We start from the raw sequence: 21,348 nt of genomic DNA on the forward strand, positions 1-21,348 counted from the left end.
GCCTTCATTGTACGAAACCTTGAGGTTATCAAAAGCCTCATTCGCCGGTTTGAAGCGTCGAACCTGCAGCATGAACAGCCCTCAAGCGACTCAATGAGGAACAATCGCTTGGCGGCGTTGACCGGGATTCTAACAATCAACACATGGCTCCTGCAACTTTGCCGAGACACGCCAGAATGCGTTTCCTACTCGGTCGAGGTGGAAGATATTTTAAAGTCAACTGCAAAGCAGTCTGTCCAGCTTCTCATGAAGCAGGGTCTTGGCGATATACGTACCTACTACAGCGACTTTCAACGGGGCCTTTTCCGGGACCGTGGCATTCGAAGAAATACGCAAGTATTGAGCTCATGGGTCGTTCTCATGCAAGTCTTGGAGCATGCAAGAATCCCACGAGGTGGCTTTTGGGATGTCACGTACTCGGTCATGCTTGCTGATAATGCAATTAGTACTTGCACACATGCTAGCCAGTTTGAACAGTGGTGGGAGGACATGTTTACGCTTCTTCCCCTAGGCGAATTCGACAACTCTGGCGTGGTCAGGCCCGGAATACGGCTGACTATACCCCTTGATGGATGGGAACTTCCAAAAAAGGCCTTGGACAGGGTTTTTCAACTCTACAAAGCCAACCCGCACCAGTCACCGAGCTTCAATGCGTACTGCCGAGCCATCGTGGGCCGTTGTCACTACCTCGTCCAGGAATGGGGCTGGCGTCGTTGCAAGGCCATCGTCGGCACGATCTTCGACTTTTATGGGTCGCAAGGATTTGCACACTTGCGGAACGAAGAAGCACATCGGTCTCCCCACTTTCTTGAACAGCTTGCGGGCAGTCCATCACTTGCCATTGAACCAGACGACCAGTGCTTCCACATATTCATCAAAATGCTTGGACTTGTCATCCTGCAGCTGAAGAGACTTGGTCAGTCCAAAGAGCTGACCAACCTGATTTCCCGCATCCTCCCGAACCACGACCGCCAATTACTCAAAGAAATGGACGTCCATGAGAGAGATCTCGCTGCCCTTCGAAATCACCATGACCTGCTATGCACCCTGTTCTGGGCTACACCTCCCGACATCCGACCGCCTATTCATCAGATCGAAAAACTTGTGGTGCCCGCGAACTCCCACAAGGAGGCTTGTTTGATAAACATCCGTGCCTGGAACCAGCTGGCGCGGTTTGTGATTGCCGCCGATGAAGGCTACGGTATCTTCAAGAGCTTCAATTCCTGGATGAAAAATATCTTCCATCAAATGCTAGAACAATATCTCTCTGCAGAAACGGACATGCACAGACAATTCCAGAACCTGTCAACAGCCATGATGCAAGGCATTAGCCCTGATATGGTCAAGGCTATGACGGCTGCCAACAAGGCAGCCGCGATGGATGTGTTGCATGCGTGCACTGTGTCTTCTCTGGACGTTCTCCGGCACGCCAAGTCCCTTGGGGTGGCAACATACTGTTTCAGTGTCGACCAGTTGAGTGCAATCTTCACAAAAATGGATCTACCGGGGCCTAAGACGAACTGGAGCATCCTCAGCACCGCTCTCGACGTTGTGGATCACTATATGGATCGGCTCGAGAAGGCCGTGGACGAGCAGTACTCCAGTTTGGCGGATGCCACAGACCCACAAGAGGCAGACGACGCGGTGTTGATGCTTGATCACAGGCTGGCCAAAGGGTTCTTCCGTCTGGTCAACACAATCACACATATGTCATGGGAGGACCTACCAAAGTCCTCCGCCGATCTACGAGTTGCATGTACAGAACGAAGCGTTACCATTGCAGCTCGTCTCGCAAGTCGGTTCATACATTCGGGTCTGTACGGCTTGTCCCGGTTCTTTGGATCCGGCGACTATTGCATATTTGAAAGGTTGCCACACGCTTCGGGCCTCTTGCAGCGCAAGTTCTTGCCTCTTTTCGTATCGGCTGTGCTGCGGAGCAACGTGTTTGATTTCAAGGACCTCGGAAACAGTATCCTAGAGCTGTGGATGCTTGCCATTGTCAAGCCGCAGAAGTTCTTGGCTTACGAGAACCGCCTCGCTGACGTTCTAAAGACGCACGATATTCCTTTTGTTCGGCGAGCAAATATACCCGCAAACGATAAGATGCCCAGCTACGACACCAACCGCGCGTATTTTGCCTGTTCCATGACGTCCATACGACAACAGCTGCGGGATGCAGACGGCGCCACGCGACGACAACAGCTGCGCAGCGATTTTGCGCGAGCCTTAAAGCTCGTGATGCAGCAAATGAAGGAGGACCTACGATATGCCAAGACGGAGCCCGTCGAGCACGAAAAGTACATCGTCTTTGTGCGAGGTGTTGTCGCTTTGATCCGGTCACACGGCAGTGACATTTGCTCGTTGGACACCTTCTTCTACGAGCAAAGCCAGGAATTTTCGCCTTCGCCCGAAGACCCTCAGCTGAGGACCGCCAGTATCATAACATACGGCTTGCGACTCAGTGAAGGCGAGGCTACAGCGGCACCGCAGCTCTTCCATTACCTACATAATAACTTCAATATTGCGCTCGCCAACAACAGTCTCGACCAGGAATGCAAGATCCTTGAACGGAGCATGGAAAACGACAACATATTCGGATTTATGCTGGAACGGATGCTACCCGCGATTCTTCGCGCAACAAGCGAGGCAGAAGAAGCATGGCCGTTGTTGGATGTGTACTACAGCGCGATGGAACGGTTTGTCACGCGGTCGCCTGTGCCAAAGAACATCGGCGATGACAACGTCACGGGCGGAATGATTGGGCTGCTGGAGGACATTGTGGCATGGTTCCAGTGGGCAGCAGTATCTTTGGCAGCCGATGCGGCGCGTACTGGACTCACATTTCGTGACGCTGGTTTGGGTGATGCCACGGAAGGGGCTGGCTGTGACACACAGCCGATGGTGTTTTGTGTACGGGTGCATACGATGGCCCAATTGGCAGCGCTGGCCAACCTTCTACAGCCGTACTTGATGACGTGTTCGTGCCTACCCACTGCCCCATCCATACAGGCGAGGCTTGACGATATCGTTACCGGATACTACCAGTTTATCGAGTCTGCTCTGGCCGATCTCGCACCTGTGCGTGTCGACAAACGAAGACGATACATCCATCCCGACAACACCGTTGCCGACGAACCAAACGATGGCAACAACCAACTGGGCCCAAAGACTCTGTTTTCATCATTCTTGGTAATCGAAGACAGGACCGTGTCCTCGAGTCTGAGCAATAGTTGCACCGTCGGGGTGCGCAACGACAACAGTTCCATTGCGAACACCATGAGGAGGTACACGGGAGGCAATAATCGACCAGGTGACGGGTCACAAGTGGACCAGTTCAACAGAAGGATCGTGCAACACGTACGCGATAATTGGATTGTGGACAACGGATCCATCACAGTGCGCAAAGCTGGTGCGCGACCTGGGATTGGGAGGGGCCCTGGCATGATGGCCGGCTCGGCGACGACGGCAGCAGCGGGCACGGGTGTCCCACTTGGACCGTGGTCCATGGCTGAGCTTCTGGCCGAGTTACAACTGCAGCTACAGCTCTGGACATTACGGCCGGCCAGTGCTTACGGCATGGGACCGCACTCGAGGCGTTTGTTTCCGGGTCGGTTACGGGAGAAGAGACGTCTCTAGGTGGCAGACTGCCGTTATGCAAGATACGGTCTAGGTAGGCAAGCGCTTTAACAAAGAGGCGGCAAGCCGTAGCATGCTGTATGAATTATAAAACGAGTCTGCTCGAGAAAGAAGCCGGCTTACTCAAGTAGTAGTACAACTGTCTACTTCGTCATCCGTGATAAAATAATTGAAATTAGGCTGCAATGTCGCATGTTCGACTTTGGGCGGCCAGCCTCGTGGTGTCTCGTCAAGATGCGACCAGGTTACTGGGCAGCCGTGCATGGCGGCCATCCTATGATGACGGTAATATCGTTTGAAGTACGACATGCAATGTCGATGCTGTATGGAGTAAATGTCGAACTGTGTGATGAAGTGACTGAGCGTCTTGGCGAATAAAGTCTTTACCTGACTTGGCAGTCCGGTCGGCCCCAGCTCATGTCTGGCCAGCCGCCCTGCGGCAGCATGCAGGAGAGGCTGGCGAGTGCCTGCAGGTCTCACCGTCTGTATGCCCCTTATTGATTTTTTATTCTGCCCCGGCCTTTGTATCGAAACAGAAAACGACTGGTGTTCAAGTTATGACACACACACACACACACACACACAAATACATGTCTGAACCCTTTCTATCTCACTCTCTTTCTCTATGCACAGATTAATTTGTGCCGCCATCATTTCGAGGCTTTCTTGTATCACGCCCGTGTCGTCGTAGTGAACGGCCGAGCAAATCGTGGCTCTTTCCATGCACGCCCACGTACCCTACCCGGCAATTACAAAGTCAAAACAAACGAAGAAGAATTTCTGTCCTTCATAGGGGAGGAACAAATCATTGTTGACAAAACCATCGTGGGTGGAGATTACATCGGCCCATTCTAACCCCCTGCCTCTCTCTCTCTCTCGTTAACGGAAAACTGAATGCAAAAGAAGGGACAAAAGACACGGCCCTTTCGTCAAATCACAGGCTGTAGCTACACACCGTCTCTTTGGTTCATCTGTTCGTCCCTCTTCTGTACTCCCCGCCTCTCCTACCCTGGCTTGCCATGTGGCTCCACACGAGCCATTCTCGTACGCCGACCGTGTCACTTGATTGTCTGGTCCTGTGCGCCGACCACCACCGGCCTCGTTGGGCTCATTGTTGGGCGTTGATCTGCACCTTTTTTGTTCTTTTCTTATTTTCTTTTTTCTTATTTTATCCTCCATCTCACCTGCTTTGCTCTTCTTTCATCCTGCATTCCGACGTTCGCTGCAGCTCTGCCACGACGCTGAATTACAAATAAAGAGCCCGAACGACCAATTTCACTCACTACTGCGTCCCTCTACTTCCTGCCGTCCACTAACACATGCCCTCAACCTCGAGGTTACATGAAAGTCACCAACCAGCCATGTAGCAATATCGTGCTGTGTGTCTTATATGCCGTACAGCCGGCGGGAGAAACGAAGCACGGTGTACATTGCATTGCACTGCATGTACGACATACGGAGTAGTTTGTTCATGGTCAGGCCGCAACGGACAAGGGCCTCTCGACTCCCTTTAATTTTTATTTTTCTAGAACACTCACACTCGGCTCTTGAAGACACGGAGGCGCACATTGGTGTACTGTGAGCCTGGCCCGGCTTGGCCGAAACCACAGCGTTTGGCTGGGAGCACACGACGTGATGCTATGGAGCATTAGGTATAAACTGAATCGTGTCTGTGGCAGAGCCTGCGACGTGTACAAAATACGACTCCACTGCAGGGCCGCTAAGAGGCCAAATGCGCTGCGTGAAAATAAGTCACGGAAACAGCTGATAAACGAGGTCCGTGGGGACCAAGGAAAGATACGATTCTACGCCCTCCTAGCCGCTCGGCTTGTTACTATGCGAGCCGGTCTGCAGCGGTTGCTTGTCGTCGATGCTCGACCGAGACCCGCCTATGCGCGGCGAATCGGAGCCATGTATCATTGGGCTGCCATCGTGGCTCACTGGGAAATGTGCGTTGTTCAACTCTGTAGGTCGGGCCATGCAGAGTTGCAGTGAGCTAGCTAGCTGTTCGTTCCTGCCCTCTTAAATTCCTCATGTCCCCGCCCTCTCGTTGGCTGTTGCTTCGTTTGAAAGTCTTTTAGCACCATCCCCCTCGTCTTGTTCTTTTCCCGTCTTCTGATTGTTATTGGTGCCCTCATTTGTGGTTGGCTGGTCTGCCTCGGCCGTATTTCTCACGTGACTGCTGGTAAAATCGTTGCTACAAAATGTGAAAAGGCTCACAGCCCGCCCGTTTGGTGCCTCGCCCGCGCTAATACAACAACACCACAACATGCAAGCAGCACCGTGTTTGGTTGTGGGTTCCATTGCTATGCGCCCTTGTCTTGCCCATATTAGTTATACTGTCTTGTGCTTTACCTTTCACCAAGGCTTGCCCTGTAAATTGCAATGGGCCATCCATTGCTCTTTCTCTTTTCAACCCTCGCCCCAGAGGCACCTTCCTACGTAGTCTTGAATGATATCCTGAATGACACTGCCTCTTCAGGTTGTTTCCATTTACACAAACAAGCACCAATACACAACCACGAAAGCCACCTTTCTTATTCGCTCCTTCCTCCTTTCCTACGTCTACTCTGGGCAGCCTTCCCCGACTCCCTTCTCACGTTTTCCTAGACAACTAACCCTGCTCTTCTGTTTCCGTCTTTGGGGTTTTTTTCTTTCTTTTCCTTTTCAGGTTATCACCCTTTGACTAAACACTCTCTCACTGTACCTTTTATCAATGGTTTTGGGAACGTCACCGCAATTCCGGGACTCTTAATGCGACCCCGGTTGTTTGCTAGCCCTGCCTCGCGTCTTAATCTGTCCCACCCGTGCCCACTTCCACATCCGCCAGCCTCCTCTCTCGTCTCACCTGGTGTAATGGAGGATCTTTAAGGCTGTGTCCTTTGGAAGGCCATTTTCTCGCTCTCTATTTTCCAGACTCCTCCCTCCTTTCCCATTTTTGTCGGCCGTTCTCCATTCTTGGTTTGTTTCCCTTTTTGGCCAATTTATTTTGGGAACATCTGCAATTTTTTGGACGCTATCACCTCACTTCTCGCATCAAGGCCTCCGCACGTCCAGTTTTATTCGCCTGGCGCATCGCCATCCGCGTCGCAAACGCCAAACACGATACTGACTGCGCATTCTTCGCCCAGTGGTGTTTCGTGGCCTTTCGTGACGACGCGCACCATTTACGCCAATTGGCTCCCCGTCGCCATCTGCTACCGACTTACTTGTAAATGGACAACAAGCGGTACCGGGACACGGACAACGAGGCTGCCTCGGCATCTGGAAAGCGCGCGCGCCTCGATCCGGCTGGCCCTGCTGGCCCCGGTGACATTAAAAACATTGCACACCAAGTACTCTTCAGAGACCACAACAGCGAGAGTAACAGCCGCAACGGCAGTGGCTTCTTGGCCGTAAACGACTCCAGCCATGCGCAGCTCCTCGTCGCATCGGCTCACGACCACCGCACCAGCAGACCCAATGGCCCGGTGTCCGGCCATGACAGCGCTGCCAATAGCACGTATGCAAGCAGGAACGGCAACGTCGCTAGCCGGACAAATTCCGCCAGCCACACTGTCATCATCGCAAGCGACCGTGCGCCGCTTGAGACCATAACGGACGTCAGTCGGCAGTTCAAGCAGGCGGTGAGTACAGGCTGGGATCGGCGGTCTCCGACGTACGCGGGTGCCAGCGTACTACTCCTTTACTGGGAACAAGACAGCGACGAGGTCAAAGAAGCCACATGGCGCCTCGACTCTGTTTTTCGGCACTCGTTTAACTATGCCACGGAGACTGTCTCGATCCCCTCAACCGACGCTGAGCGGGTGCTTAACTCTACGGTGGAGGCATTTTTTAGCAAGAACAACACGCCTGAGAATTTGGCTATTCTCCACTACGCCGGACGTTGTCTCGCGAGCGAGACACCGGGGGCGCCCCCTATCTGGATGCCGTACGTTACCACACCGCCTGCTTCTGTTCTCTCGTTGGAACGTACTAGACAGTTCAAGCCCTAATTAAGCTAACTTTAATAGACGACATGATGGTGCCGACATTGCCATAGACTCGGGGGCCATTGAGTCAGCTTATAATGGCTCACTCTGTGATGTACTGTTGCTGTTGGACCACAACTGCATCCGCCATCCTCAATATACCAAAAACCCTCTCGGTACCGCACGGCGCAAGGCCGTCGAAGTCATCGATGCGCCTCCTGTCGAATCTGAGCAAGCTCATGTCAGCTTCACAAAGGCCTTGGCCGATGAGTTGTCCACCGTCGCATATGGCGACTCACTATTAGTCGAAACTCTGCATAAGCGGGTTGCGGCCCGGATGACCATACATAAGCCCCGCGGCCGCGGCCGTCCACCCAAAGAGCCCGTACCAAGACCCATCGCAGATCAACAACACTTGCCAAATCATTACTACCTGCAAGAGTTCCGCAGCATTGTTCTTGCCCCCATTCCGAACGAGCCACAAGGTAAGTGAAGCTTAATTTTACGAAGGGAGCTATGTCCTGTGCAATCCCCACGAGTGGCCTCGAGTTTATTGACTCTTCTCCATAGTTGTACTCTGCATCCGTATCCTGAACGGCGCACCGGATATTAGCAAATGGGCCCAGTGGATATACGACGCAAATCCACGGGCACGGAACAGCGTTCAAATCGAGGGACTGTACTCGGGGTTCTCGACCATGATTGTGGTTCGAGTTCCTGCAGCTGAATGGGAACTCTTCGCCAGGTGTCCTGCTGGGTCGTTTGTTGGTTACAGCACAATAGGACACATCCCTTCCAACCTATTGAGAAGGATTGATGAAGACCTCTCTGCGAAACTCTGGGCTGAAGATGAACCTCCACTACCACCAAGACACCCATCAACGGCCAATAGCGCCGCCAGCTACCCACCCCTCCCTTCCGCCAACTTTTTCACTCCCCGGAAGTTGTTCGCGTCAGATAGACTCGAAACATCAACTAGCGGTGTTGACAGCGATCTTGGCCTTAAGAAGGTCAGAAAGGCATTGCCGACTGAAAGAAAACTTCTTCCTTCGGGTCCCGGATCTACTTTCTTAACAAACCAGAGTATTGAACAGACCCCAGTGTCGACCGACCGAGCTGTGTACAGGCCTCCACAGACCAGCATTCATCAGCCGCACGAGCAACAGCGTGTATCTCAGCAAGAACTGTCTCGCCAACTTGTCGAAAGCGGCCTTTCGGAAAGAGATGCGTTGCTTGTAGCTGCCGCACAGAAGCCGTTCAAGATCTCGATTAAATTGGCTGGCCAGAACCACATGTGCAGCGAATGTAACGCTGGGTTTAAGGATATCGAGTCGCTGCGGAACCACGTGCGAAAACAGCACACGCGGCCCTTCCACTGTGTATTCAACTGGGCCGGGTGCGAATCAACTTTTGCCAGCAAGAACGAATGGAAGCGTCACGTCATGAGCCAGCACATTTTGCTACACTACTGGGTTTGCCAGGTGGAATTATGTAGCAAGGTGGTAAACAAAGCACCCGGTGCCGCACACAGCAGCTTTTCTCTTCCCAACGGTGCCATATTTAACCGAAAAGACCTCTTCACACAGCATTTACGGCGGATGCACACACCATCACATGTTCGAAAGCTGACGAAGCAAGCTAAAATGGCAAATAAGACTGCCAACCATCCCGCCATTCTAGAATGGGAAAATCGCATGAAAGATCTACAGCTGGACGGTATCAAACCGCGCTGTCGGCTGCCGGATTATATGATTTGTCCGTCTCCAGGTTGTGGTGTTGAGTTCCATGGCAACGGTGCATGGGACGATCGTATGGAGCACGTAGCGCGACATCTCGAGGGTGCTGCCGCCGGCCGCGAGGCGCTGGTTTTCTTTGGCGGCAAGTCCGATCCCACATTGACCAACTGGGCCACGCGGCCCGAGGTAGGAATTGCTAAGAGGGTCGGGCCGGACGCGTGGCAGTTGGATAATCCGCTCCGGCCCGAGATTCGGGAGTGGACTGGGAACGATCACGATATCGTCGGCATCTCACCTAGGCTCCTTGCTGAAGAGAGGATCCTGCCTTCAAGCGAGCCTTCTCAACAAGACGAAGGTGGCGGGGATAATGACAAAGCAGAGCATCGCGACTCGTCGTCCGACAATAGGAGTAGCCGGGAAAGATCCAAGTCGGTAATCGAGGTTGCTGGACCACAGTCGCCGATCAGAGGTGACAACACGGATCCCGAGCCTGATCAACTAAGCGACCCTGGTCGCGCGCCCGAAGACAAAGTCACAAAGGATGATGGTATCTCGAACCCCCAAATGGCACCCGAGGAACAGCTCCGGCACTCTATAGAAGCCAGCAGTCCATCCATTGTCGCTAGCTAGAAGGCTAATGGCAGTCCACTGGAGGGAGGGCCACGGCCGTGATTGCTAGGGCCATAGATGCGGAAGAAAGGGAAATTAATGTCAAGTGGATCAGACATTGTATGCAGTGTCGAAACCACCTCCTTATTATTAGGTCATTTTTGCAAAACAGAAAACAGTGGGGTGGCTTCACGAGCGCACAAAAATAAGAAAACACAGCCAACACTCTACGATCAACGACGAGGACAACAGAAGGGGTTTTAGTGAAAAGCAACAAAAATAAAATGGGGTTCCCCAAGGGCAACCATTACGTATGGCGGAAACAACCAGCGCAGCACTTTTTCGTCACGTTGTTCGTCACGTTGTATATGAAACATTACGCATCTTTGTTTACATGACGTCGAATTTGTTTTCCTTTTACGGTGTGGCGATGGGTACGAACTCTCGCCAAAGGTTTTGGAACTCACTCGCCCATTTTCACTGATTTGTTATCTAGTGACAAAATTACGTTTTTAAGGACGATTTTTTTTGTCATTATGACGATATTTATTCTATGTGCTATCTATCTAGCAATACAAACAAAAACAATTGGTTTTGGACCTTAGTACGGAAAAAATAAGGCTACTTATAGGATTGAAATTTACAATAACCGACGGCCCTCGTGCATCAACGCGGTCTGACTGCCATATCTTACACTTCAAGGATACAACAAAACACGCACGACACATCCCACACCTATAAATTTGACTAAGCGGGCTGCCGCACACGGGCCTCTTCGGTTTGCGGCGGACCCTTGGCCACTTCAAAGCCCATACCCCGCTGCCGCTTGCGCCTGCGCTTGCTACTGTTGTCGCCGTAGCGCTCGTCAAACCGACGGATCGCCTGCAGGGATGCCATGTCCTCGCTGATGCTTGCGCCAATCTCTTGCAGTGCGCGGTCAAAGTGGCGGCCAGACAACACGCGCCGCTCCGGGAACACAAACGGATCGGGGCCCGTGTGTGCAGCTTGTGCCCGCACCTCCTCGCGAACAGCAGCCATGGCGGCTGCCACACAGAGGTTTTTGAGATCGGAGCCCGAGTACAGCTCGGTGTCGGCAGCCAGTTTTTCGAGAGAGACGGTTTCGCTGTCGAGCATCTCGTCGCGTAGCATCACACGAAGGATGGCAAGGCGGCTTTCGCGAAGTGGGAGGTCCACGAGGAGGCGCCGCGGGAGGCGACGTAGCACGGCCTCGTCAAGGTCAAAGGGCCGATTTGTAGCCACCATGATGAACGCCTTCATGTTGGATGCGAGGCCGTCCCATTCGCGCAAAAACTGATTGATGGTTTCACGATGCCCACCACGGCCGGGCCGGGTTTGGCGGGCGCCGAGCAGCGCATCGGCCTCGTCGAGGAAGATGACGACAGGTGACAGCTTGCGCGCAAGAGAGAACAAACCCTGGACGTTCTTCTCGCTGTTGCCGACCCACATGTCGTTGATGCTCGCGGCACTGATCTCAAGCATGTTGGCGCCACTCTGCTTGGCAACGGCCTTGGCCATGAGCGTCTTGCCTGTACCAGGGGGTCCGTACAGAAGACAGCCGGGAATGCGTTCCGCAGCAAGTACACCATACAAGAAAGCCTCTGGACGGATAAGCGACAAGGAGGTCAGGGCCTTGAGGGACTCTTTGACCTCAGTTGGTATCACGATATCGTCAAAGGTAGTCTTGATCTCATTGGCATCGATTAGGTCGCTGAGAAACTTCTTTTCGTACTCGGTGTAGTCGCTGGACGACACTTTTTTGAGGATGCCGCCGATGCGAACCTCATGAGTTGGCTCAGATTCAGCATCTGTTTCTTGGTTGACCGTAAGGGGTGAGTAGTAGGGTTCCTGGGCGCCGGTAGTCTCTTTCCACATCTTGTCCTGGTCCTGCGTGGATCGGAGCGCCCGTAGGAAGGAGTGCTCGTTGAGAGTGTCTTTCAACTGTGACGAGAGAGCGGGTGCGTGTGAGGAGGGCTGTGGGGAAGGCATGTATCCGCTGTTACCAATAACCTGTGCGGCAAAGCGGTACACCCAATGAATGTCAAAGATTGTAGATGAGAGGGCAGATTTAAGCTCAGCATTGACGCCGCTTGGCCATGCGAACGCATTCAGATTCAGCTGCTGGGACGTCAGTGCCGAGATCATTGCCCGGATGTTGCTCATATTTTCGTTGAATGTATCCTGTGCTTCCATGTTGCGAGTCGAGGTGCCTTCAGCCACGCGGTATGGAATGACGTGGCAGTCTTCCTGGCGCAAGTCCTCCGCTCTCTCTAGAAGACTAGGGTTCGCGTTCATGTCGGCTGATGTAGAACCAACCAGAACGATTTTGCGGCCCTTTTGCCAGAGACGGTCGACGATGTTGCGTAACTTGGTGAGAATCTGAGTGCCTTCGATGGTGGAGCTCAGTTCGAGAAAGTGGTGGACGTGAAGGATCAGGTTATGTGGCTTTGTGGCCGTAGGTGTCATTTTTGTTGACTGCGGTGATAATGGTGATGACGATGGCAACGACGACGACGGCAAGGATGTAGCATCCGCAGCGCGAACCATGGCCTCGAGAACATTGTTAATCTTGAGATCATCCCATCGGTCGTCCGGCTCAGATGTTGCGAATCCTTTCATTGGCAACCGGGACATCCCCGAAACCCTCATAATGGACACGGGTATGCGCGACAGAGACACGTCGGAGTCGTCGTCGCTGTTGGGCAAACTTCGCGAAACCGTCTGGCCATTCTTGAGCGCCGCCGAATAGCCAAGCATGGCAATATTCCCGCGAGCCCAGTAGGCTGTCTGGCCGAGATAGGGTCCTGCAATGTTTGCAATGCTGCCAGCATCGAGATGAACCACATGCGCTGACAGGGCGCGGGCCACGTCGTCAATAACATTCACAGCCTTGCTCCGGCCCTTGTAGTTCATAATAGCCAAGACAGACACAGGCCGTTTCGAGTCCTTGCCCGACTTCGCCGGTGACACGGCGCCTAACTCAGTCGCAACTGTAGAATATAGTTCCTGGAACACGAGGTACTCGCCGAAGTCGGTCCTTGTAGGGATACCATGCGCAATGGCAGAGTCTGCTGCCATTGCAATGGAGCGTGGCGAGCCCTTCTCCAGGCTCGCCTTGATCGCCTCTTTGGATGGCTTGCCAAATGGACGATGCGGGAGGCTCAGAGCATTATCCGGGTCCAGCCGGCTAATCTGGGCCGTTTTCGTCACCTCAGATACATTTTCTAAAGGTAAAGGAAATTCCCCAGGGCCGTGATATGCGATGGATGCTACTGCATATGACGCAGCGGCAGCAATGGCAGCCCCCCGCCTTGCCACGGCCTCAATTTGCTGACCGTCACGCAGATGCGCTGCAGCCTGGGCGACCTTGTGCGCGTCCCAGGAGGCGCCATCTACCCAGGCGTCAAAATAGCGGTGTAGTGTCTCCCGATCGCCAATGGAGAGCGAGGAGAGGTCGGTGTCGTCCGGCGATGAGGTCTGAGGAGGTGTGGGGAATATGAGATTGCTAGCTGCCTCGAGGTCGGAGCTGAGTGATTGTGCGGACGTAAAGGTGGTATGGTCCTCGCGGTACAGACGAACTCGGTCCGTTAGGAACCAGTCGGGAAGGGTAATGGCCGGCATGCCGTCCTGGTTCCGGGTCCGTGCTGCTCGATTACGCCCACCACCAATCCCAACGGCCACCGAGAATGTCTCCTTGGGCCCGTCGGCTGATTGCGTGGCCGTTGCGGGTTCCGATTCCGGTATTGGTACTGTCGGAACTGTGGGAGCTGGTGGCGTAAAAGGGGTTGTCTGGCCAGCAGCTGTATTGACCGAAGTTGACGTTGTCGGCCATGTGTCCTGGCTTGGGCCGCTGCCCTCTGAAGCCCCCTTGCCTCCGCTAGCCGCATCCTGCGGTCGTGGTTCATCATCTCGGCTGGGATTGGGTTCACCCGTTCGTGCGGACCGCGCTGGCGAGCCGATGAAGCCACGGACAGCGCCGAGCGTCGGCCTATTGGGGATGATGCGACGGCGGTATTGTTTGGGTGCCGCCGCCACCGACTGTAGGGCCCGGGCCCCTACGGTATGCATCCGAAACACGTACTGTTGGCTGCCCGTCGCATTGGGCTGTTCTGGGAGTCGTAGCGTGTCCCTTTCTTGTCGGCGCGGGCCTGTTGCATGAGAAGGTCGGATGGTAAAACAGCGGATGAAAGTTCCGATGCGAAATTCTTCGTAAAGAGACCCGATAATACGTAGTTGCGCTAATCCTGGCCAATAACAAGCCGGGATAGCTGAGCCTGTTTAAACCAACAGCTTTCTCGTGGCCACTAAAGGCTAGCGCCATACCTTCCCCTGTGAAATGACAAGGTCGCTACAAGTGCTAATGGGGTCATTAGTATTTTACTTGCTACGAAGTATTAAGCCATTGAAATAAAAAAAGTGGTATTTTATTCCACCTATCCAGGTAATTACACCGCAAGGCACATCTATCTATTTACGGCCCCAATTATGACTCGGTGCTTGGCTTCAGCCCCTCGACCGTCAGCGCTGCCTTGTACAAATTCTGGGCTGTCTCCAGACTGGTAACGGTTGGCCCAAGCAAAACATGCACTGCCTTTCGACCGCCGCCGATCATCTCCGGCCGCCACCTGATGCGCCGGCCTGTGCGACCAAACTTGACGCGAATCTCCTCCTTCTTCTCGTCGATCACTTTGTTCCGCACCTCCTCGGCCTCATCGGCTACGGCCTCAATCCGTGCCATGGACCGCGCCAGTGATTCTACGTGGTATGCCAGTTCCTGTGCCCGATCTGGATCCCCGGATAAAAATGCGTTCCAGAACTGCTTGAGAAACTCCGTCGTCGTCGCGTTTGTAATGTACGCTTTTTGTGCAATTTCCGCCGGGATTCCCATCGGTGTCTGCTCGTCGCTGCTGTGGCCGTAGAGCTCGGCACGTTTCTGGGCGACCGCTGCGAGAACCTGCTTCTGCGCTGCCTGCCGTGCGGCCCGCGAACCCACGTGGTCGGGTCTTCGGGCGTTCTCCTCGTCGCTGTCGCTCTCTTCGTCAATCCCGAGCCCTGCGTGCAGGTCGATACCACCGGCGCCGTCACCTTCTAGTGTGTCAATGTCCGCTTGAACATCAAACAGTACTTCAGACGGCACCTGCTTGTCGTATTCTTCTTGGTCTTTTGCCGAGGCTGCACTGTTGTCGGAGAAAAACCGGCTCTGCTCGCGCACGCTTAAAGTAATGCGGCTGGTCTCAACGTCTCCCCGCAAGTCCCGCAGTGCCAGTTCCTCTTGCGTGTCAATGTCGGCTTGTGTGGTGGTGGTGGGGTCTTGATCAGACGGCGCGACCGTCGCCATGATCTTCTCACTCAAACTGTTCAGCGTGCGCACAATGGGGATGTTGGATCGTGGCCGCATCTCGACATCTTGGCGGTTTCCGCCCTTGAAGCCGCCTCGGTTCTCCTCGTTGGCTTCGAGGTCGATTGTATGCGGGACATGAGAAGAGAGGATAAGACTTGATACGACCGCATCATCTGCCTCGTCGAATCGGTCAAACAGCGGGTCGGCACGCTCGCTGTCCAAGACGCGTTCACCTCGTAACTTCTTGGAGAGTCTGCTCAAAAAGAAGCGCGACCAGAACTGCGCCTCGGGGATGCGCGGAACGTTTTCGTTGTAGATGCGCTGCACCAGGGGGTGCTGCTTAAGGATCATTTGCACCTGCTCAAGGCTGATGTTCAGCTTCAACTCGCCGTCCACCGTCTTGGGTTTGATGGTCGACAACACATTGTACGCGCCTTTCTTTTGGTTGGTCTCGATAGCGTGTGCTCGAAGAAGCGACGTCCTCGTCGACCAGAACTGCGCGTTGAAGGCAGCGTCCGATATTGATTCCGGTTTGGACTTTTGTGCGTCCATGTATGTCTGGTGGAGAGTTTTGTCCTTCTTCATCAAGGACTGCTGCAGCTCAATGTCCACCTTTAGCTGGCTGTCGTCGAACCAGCGCTCTGCAGCAGGCTTTGCGGCCACGGTGTTGGCAAACGACATGGCGGCGGAGAGTCCCGCACCGGCATCTGCGGCCTTGGCTCGGCCACCGCTCGACGGAGTGCCACCATCGGGCTGAGGTGTGCCAGCGGCAGAGATTGGTTTTGGGAGGCTTGGGTCATTCGCACGGCTGTCTGCTATTATTTGCGACAGCAGGTCTTTGACAACATTTGCTTGGGGTCGGGCGTCGCTGGGGTGGTTGAAGTGGAAGAGGTAGGATGTCGGTTCGCCTTCGGTGCCAGGGATCTTCTCAAAAATCTTGAGCATGACCTTGGGGACTGTGTCGGGAGTTTGCTGCAAATCTATGCTACCCGTCAGTTTCTGCCAAGAGGACAGTCACACACCTGGCACATGGGGCTATACCAAGCCAGACTCACTTGTAATGTTCGCTGTCGCCAGCGTCACGGCCGATCCTCCCGCCACAGGTGTCCATGTGACCCGGGTGTGGTCGTCCGACACCGCAAGGATGCCCTCTTTCTTCTTGTATACGGCATTCCCCTGAGCAGCCGCCATGCCGGGCGGTGTGTTGTGGGCTCTAAATACCCGTGCTGCTCGTCTAGTCTAGGCAGACCAGCTTAAAAATGTCGTCACGCGAGTTTGCCTCCGTCGTCATTCAGACTTCGCAGCTGTCGTCCAGCACACAGCAGGTCACGCTGTATAAAGCGTCAAGGCGCCATTCACAGTCCGCTAGAGTGCTATCGCATCGAATTTTTCTCCGGTCGTACGAAGGTGCAGTGTTAAACAAGAACCAACGTTGGATTCGACTTACGTCCTGAGCGGTCGCGCCAAGGAAGCTCAGTGGGCAGCTATAAGTGGGTCGCCGTCGTGGTGCACGACAGCCGTTATCATGCTATGATCGTCTGGTCCCGTGACATCCACATTCTGACAGGCCGCTACCTCATACCACGCTGTAATAGTTCAGTTTTCTATCACCAGTCCACAGTGTCTCCCCAAAAATACACGGTCCTTTTTTCAGCGTCGGACCGCTGTTCGTGGAGCGAAACAGGGCGCTGAACGCACCGGAGGATGCGCGTTAGTAGCAAACCGTTACAGTGCGCTCTACTTTTGCCCCCGTTGCAAGGTCTGAGAGCCGGAATTGTCGACAAGTTTTTTTTCCGTTACTCGGCTGCGCTGTTCTATGGCACTTTGCGCATTCCTGCTCAATGCAGCTGAAATAAAGACACAAGCGGAACGGAGGGTGTGGGACTACGAGTGTCAATGGGAATATTGCCTTGGGGAGAGAGGGGGGGGGGGATAGATTGGCCAGTCTTTTATTTTTTTATTTTTTTATTTTATTTTTTGCATGTATTCGACTTTTGGCTTTTTCTTTCCCTTTTTATTATATTATCTCTACATACTTGGAACAACTGGTTGTTTCGTCTTATTATTACCTATAATAGGAGTTTTAAGCATGTACATCAAAATAATGCCAGTTCAAAAACGTCTTACAACTTAGTCTAGCGATACCCAGCTCGAGCTTTGGATCCTTCATCTATAAATATATATTTTAATATTTATCGTACCTTTAATGTTCGATGTTTTGACATGTGCAACCTCGTAAAGTTATGTCTGACGGCATACATGCCTTACAGTTATCAGACTTTCTGAATTGTAATTGCGCGAACACCTTCTATGTAATAATTTCCCATGGCCGCACCACGCCGTCGTCACCAGTTGTCACCAGCATTTCCTCCACGCCTCTCCGATCGGTGCCGGCATCAAAGCGGCGGCACCATATGATATTGTTGACCTCATACGGCCCGTGAGCGCTGGCGACCTTGCCGACAACACGCCAGTGCCTGGCCGGGGCGTTGCTGTGGTGAGTGGCATGGGAATGAGTTTGGTGCCGGCTTTGCTCGTCGTGTTCTTGAGCATGATCATGAGCGTGGTCGTGGCCGTGTGCGTGATTATGGGCATGGTTGGCGACACGTCCTGGGCTGCGACTGCGACCATTCGAAGCAGCTGGCGCGTTGTTATTGCCGTTGGTCATGTGAACATCTCCGTCAAGCATAGCGGCAGCCTCGTCCTCGGTCGTCACATCATCCTTGTCGCTTGGTGCCGGGCCATCAAACTCGGCGTACACCACCACTGTGCCATCGCTGCCCGTGCTCGCAATCAGGCCGTTGGATCCACTCCAAGACGCGGAGTAGATATCTCGCGTATGGGCGCGTGGTAGCACGGCCGTACAGGTCCATGGCTCGTGCAGGGAGCGGCGCATCGTGTTGGGGACACCACCAAGATTGCTGCGGAACAGTGGGTTCGCGCCTTGGCCGCTGCCTTTCCCGTCAGTGCCCACCTCCGCATCCTCGTCTTCCTCTTCCAGCTCCCAGATACGTAGAGTCTGGTCGGCAGACCACGTCAACAAACGAGGAAAGCGCTTGCGCTCAAGGTCGGTCTCCCACTGCACCCCCCAAACGGTGCCCGCGTGACCCTCAAGAACGGCCACGCACACCCACTCGCCGTCGCCGTCCTCGCGCCAGATGCGGATTGTGTTGTCGTAACTGGTGCTGGCCAGCACGTCCAGGCTGTAATGGCGCCCACTACCGCTGCGGCGGCCGGGCACGTCGGGGCACCAGGTGACACACTTGACGTCACCCTCGTGCTCATTGAGTACGGCCACAGTCTCCCATTCGTCGTCGTCCTCGTCGCCGCCGACGTCTTCCCAGATCCAGACGGACTTATCGCGGCTGCACGTCGCCAGGTACTGGCCCGAGGGCGAGAACGCGACGCTCTTGATTTCATGCTCCTGGCCCTCCAACACGAGCGTAAACTCCCAGCCGTCGTCCTCCTCGTCGCCCTTGTCGTTGTCGTCTTCGTCGTCATCTTCGCCATCGTTGTCGTCACTGTCGCCGTTGCCCACCCGCCGGCGTCCGGCCGTGATCTCCGTCTCCAGGCGCGCACCGCTGCCCGACTGGTCGTTCTGTTCATAGCGCCACAGACCCGCAGTCGAGTCGAAGCTGCCCGTGACCAGGCACAGCTTATTGGGCGGTAAGCTTGGCTTCCATGTGGCCGAGCGGATGGACCTACTGTGGCCGCCGGTCAATGAACTGTGAGCAGAGAATGTGGTGAGAGAAAAGATGGTGACGGATTTGTTGTGGGCGGTAGCCAAGAGCGGGAGTGTGGGGTGTGGTATAGAAAACCAGCCGCGCTGGTAGAGGTCTGGTTGGAAGGACGGCAGTGCCCGGATCTCCTTCACAGATTGCAGGCGAAGGGACTTTTGTTGCAGCGACGTCTGCGCAGGATCTGAGGCCGTGGTGGTTGATGATGTAACCGCCGCGACCGCGGGGGCGGTGGCGGACGCGGGATCCATTTTCTGAGCCAGATGAGGTGGATAACGGGAATCAAGGCTCGTTGGTGATTGATGACAGGACGCAGTTATTGGCCGTCTAAGATCAATCTGCCCTTGTATCGTTGTGTGGCTGCAGGACCGGGATCGGCGTCAAAACGACTTTGCCGTCGTGATACGGGATGGTTAGCAAGCAAAAGGAGGAAAAAAGGCCTAATAGCGGGATGGCACAAAATATTACGTACTCAACAATGTTTTGGGTATCCCACAAAGCTTAGCATATACCGCTAACTTTAGTAGTCATAGTTTACGGAGCGTGTAACGCTCAATGTAGAAAACAACGTATGGAGTAATTACGGTACAGTAATTACAATTACTATTTTCAAAACAGGATATGGAGTATTTAAGAATGTCAAAAGCGTAATACGCTTGAGGTTACGCAGACGGGAATGATCTATACGCTGGCGAAGTAGAGCATCGGGCGCTTTATGCACTACGATGACCCGTCACGCTTGCGTCAGCCCTGCGGTCATGTTGTCGTCATGTCGTGAAATAAGAAGGAAGGTCGTACTTTTAGGTTTGGGTTGATTCTATTTTATTCACAGGATATATAGGTCAAGAGACACCCACTACTCTTCAGAGAAGCAGCTGTTTGTCCAGCTCGGTGCACGCCAATTCCAGCATAAACAGAAGGTCGATTCTACCGGAGGGGTGTCTACACTGGTTCGGCCCGGATGATCCCTTGTCGCGGAAAAATGGGAAGACATAGGTGCAATAGCAATAGGAACAGGCTCGGTCGTGGCAACGTGCACTTCTCCTGATGCTCCAGGACGCGTGCACGTAGGATATGCACTCTCTACACCCTCATCTTGCCTTTCTTGTAAAAAACTGTAGTCACTCAGCGTCACGCGCCGCGCTGGCCTGCCATCGCGGGCCTCCATCTCGGCCATCGTTTGTACCGATGTGATTTCTGGTACGGTATCGCTCGCGCCCCGAGGACCCGGTGTGCAAGCATTATTGTCGGCGCCATTTTCCGAATTGAACCAAGAAGATGGCACTTGTTGCCCTCTGTTTAAGTCTGTCGGCTCTGAAGCCTGTGGTATTTCTGGTGGAGCTGGCACTGGCGGTGGCGGCGACGCGGGCCTTGCAAATGGCAACGTCTCTCGCGCCCAAGGATGGTTCACAATTGTGTGCTGGCTAACCGGCGGACGCCAGACCGGCGGCAGCGGACGTGGAGGTGACGAGCTGTGAAGAGTCGAGGAGTGTCCGTGCAACAGGCTAAAACACCCACCAGTGCTAGTGCCACCGCCGGTTCCCTGCCGGCGCGTGCCGTTGCCGCGTGTGCGTCTGCACCCGGAGCTGAAACCGAAACGGCTCGGTGATGCTGTCGCGGGCCTTTCTCTCCGCCGCTAGAGGGAGAGGTTCGAAAAAGGGCCGTTACTGAGACCGTTGCTGCTTGTCCGTACAGTACTAGTATTGCTAGTATTGTGCCTCGGCTGGCCAGTATCGTAGCGCCGCAACGCCAGTCGTGACTCCAACGTTCGGTTTGCGGACTCAAAAGATGGTACACCCGGTGGCGTGGGACGGCGCCTTGGGGGGGTGTATTGCGGTTGCAGGGGTGCTAGGATTGGTCTGGGTGCTGTCTGGCGAGTCGGCCCGTGCTTTTCTTGCTCTTTTAGCTTCTGTTGTCGGCGGTAGACAAGAACTCGGAGAGGAGGCAAGATTATGGATGCTGATTGATCAGTATGCTCGCACTCCACTCTGGCGGTGTGCATCCCGTCATCTTGAACCCATGGCATCACTTCTCGAAGACCTGAAGGATCAGCGACGCCGGAGGCGGTTGAAGCCGGAGAGGTGGATCTCTGCGTAACGGAAATGGGTGGTGGCCCAGCACTGTTGTTGATATGAGCGTATGAACCATCTTCTGCGAGAACTGGTATAGATCCCCGTGGCAGACTGGACGCGGGAATGCCGGGGACTATGTAGGCGGCGTCATCGTTGTCAACACTGCTGGGGGTATTTTCGGATGAATCTTTGTGTCTCCATGAGGTTCGACAGCCAGTCAGATTGGAC

At 54.1% G+C, this 21,348-nt stretch overlaps 6 protein-coding genes across 6 annotated transcripts; 3 read left to right on the top strand and 3 right to left on the bottom strand.

Moving 5' to 3' along the window:
* Nucleotides 1-879: 879 nt before the first annotated feature.
* SPBR_03599 (uncharacterized protein) lies at nt 880-3,636 on the top strand (the record flags this gene model as incomplete). Its single annotated transcript, XM_040761889.1, has 1 exon — nt 880-3,636. One exon carries the CDS (start codon nt 880-882, stop codon nt 3,634-3,636), a length of 2,757 nt encoding a protein of 918 aa, XP_040623004.1.
* A 3,215-nt stretch (nt 3,637-6,851) lies between these two features.
* Nucleotides 6,852-8,100, top strand: SPBR_03768 (uncharacterized protein; the record flags this gene model as incomplete). Its single annotated transcript, XM_040762058.1, has 2 exons — nt 6,852-7,567; nt 7,650-8,100. 2 exons carry the CDS (start codon nt 6,852-6,854, stop codon nt 8,098-8,100), a joined length of 1,167 nt encoding a protein of 388 aa, XP_040623005.1.
* A 1,150-nt stretch (nt 8,101-9,250) lies between these two features.
* SPBR_03849 (uncharacterized protein) lies at nt 9,251-9,973 on the top strand (the record flags this gene model as incomplete). The annotated part of the gene is made up of 1 exon (XM_040762139.1): nt 9,251-9,973. The coding sequence occupies one exon, from the start codon at nt 9,251-9,253 to the stop codon at nt 9,971-9,973; it is 723 nt and encodes a 240-aa protein (XP_040623006.1).
* A 726-nt stretch (nt 9,974-10,699) lies between these two features.
* On the bottom strand, nt 10,700-14,127 carry SPBR_03576 (uncharacterized protein; the record flags this gene model as incomplete). The annotated part of the gene is made up of 2 exons (XM_040761867.1): nt 10,700-14,025; nt 14,052-14,127. The coding sequence occupies 2 exons, from the start codon at nt 14,125-14,127 to the stop codon at nt 10,700-10,702; spliced, it is 3,402 nt and encodes a 1,133-aa protein (XP_040623007.1).
* A 326-nt stretch (nt 14,128-14,453) lies between these two features.
* SPBR_03643 (transcription initiation factor TFIIH subunit 1) lies at nt 14,454-16,502 on the bottom strand (the record flags this gene model as incomplete). The annotated part of the gene is made up of 2 exons (XM_040761933.1): nt 14,454-16,267; nt 16,367-16,502. 2 exons carry the CDS (start codon nt 16,500-16,502, stop codon nt 14,454-14,456), a joined length of 1,950 nt encoding a protein of 649 aa, XP_040623008.1.
* Nucleotides 16,503-17,619: 1,117 nt separating this feature from the next.
* On the bottom strand, nt 17,620-19,299 carry SPBR_03690 (WD repeat protein; the record flags this gene model as incomplete). The annotated part of the gene is made up of 1 exon (XM_040761980.1): nt 17,620-19,299. The coding sequence occupies one exon, from the start codon at nt 19,297-19,299 to the stop codon at nt 17,620-17,622; it is 1,680 nt and encodes a 559-aa protein (XP_040623009.1).
* Between the last annotated feature and the right edge of the window lie 2,049 nt (nt 19,300-21,348).

The sequence above is a fragment of the Sporothrix brasiliensis genome, assembly GCF_000820605.1.
Source record: "Sporothrix brasiliensis 5110 chromosome Unknown Cont14, whole genome shotgun sequence".
Taxonomy (NCBI): Eukaryota; Fungi; Ascomycota; class Sordariomycetes; order Ophiostomatales; family Ophiostomataceae; genus Sporothrix; species Sporothrix brasiliensis.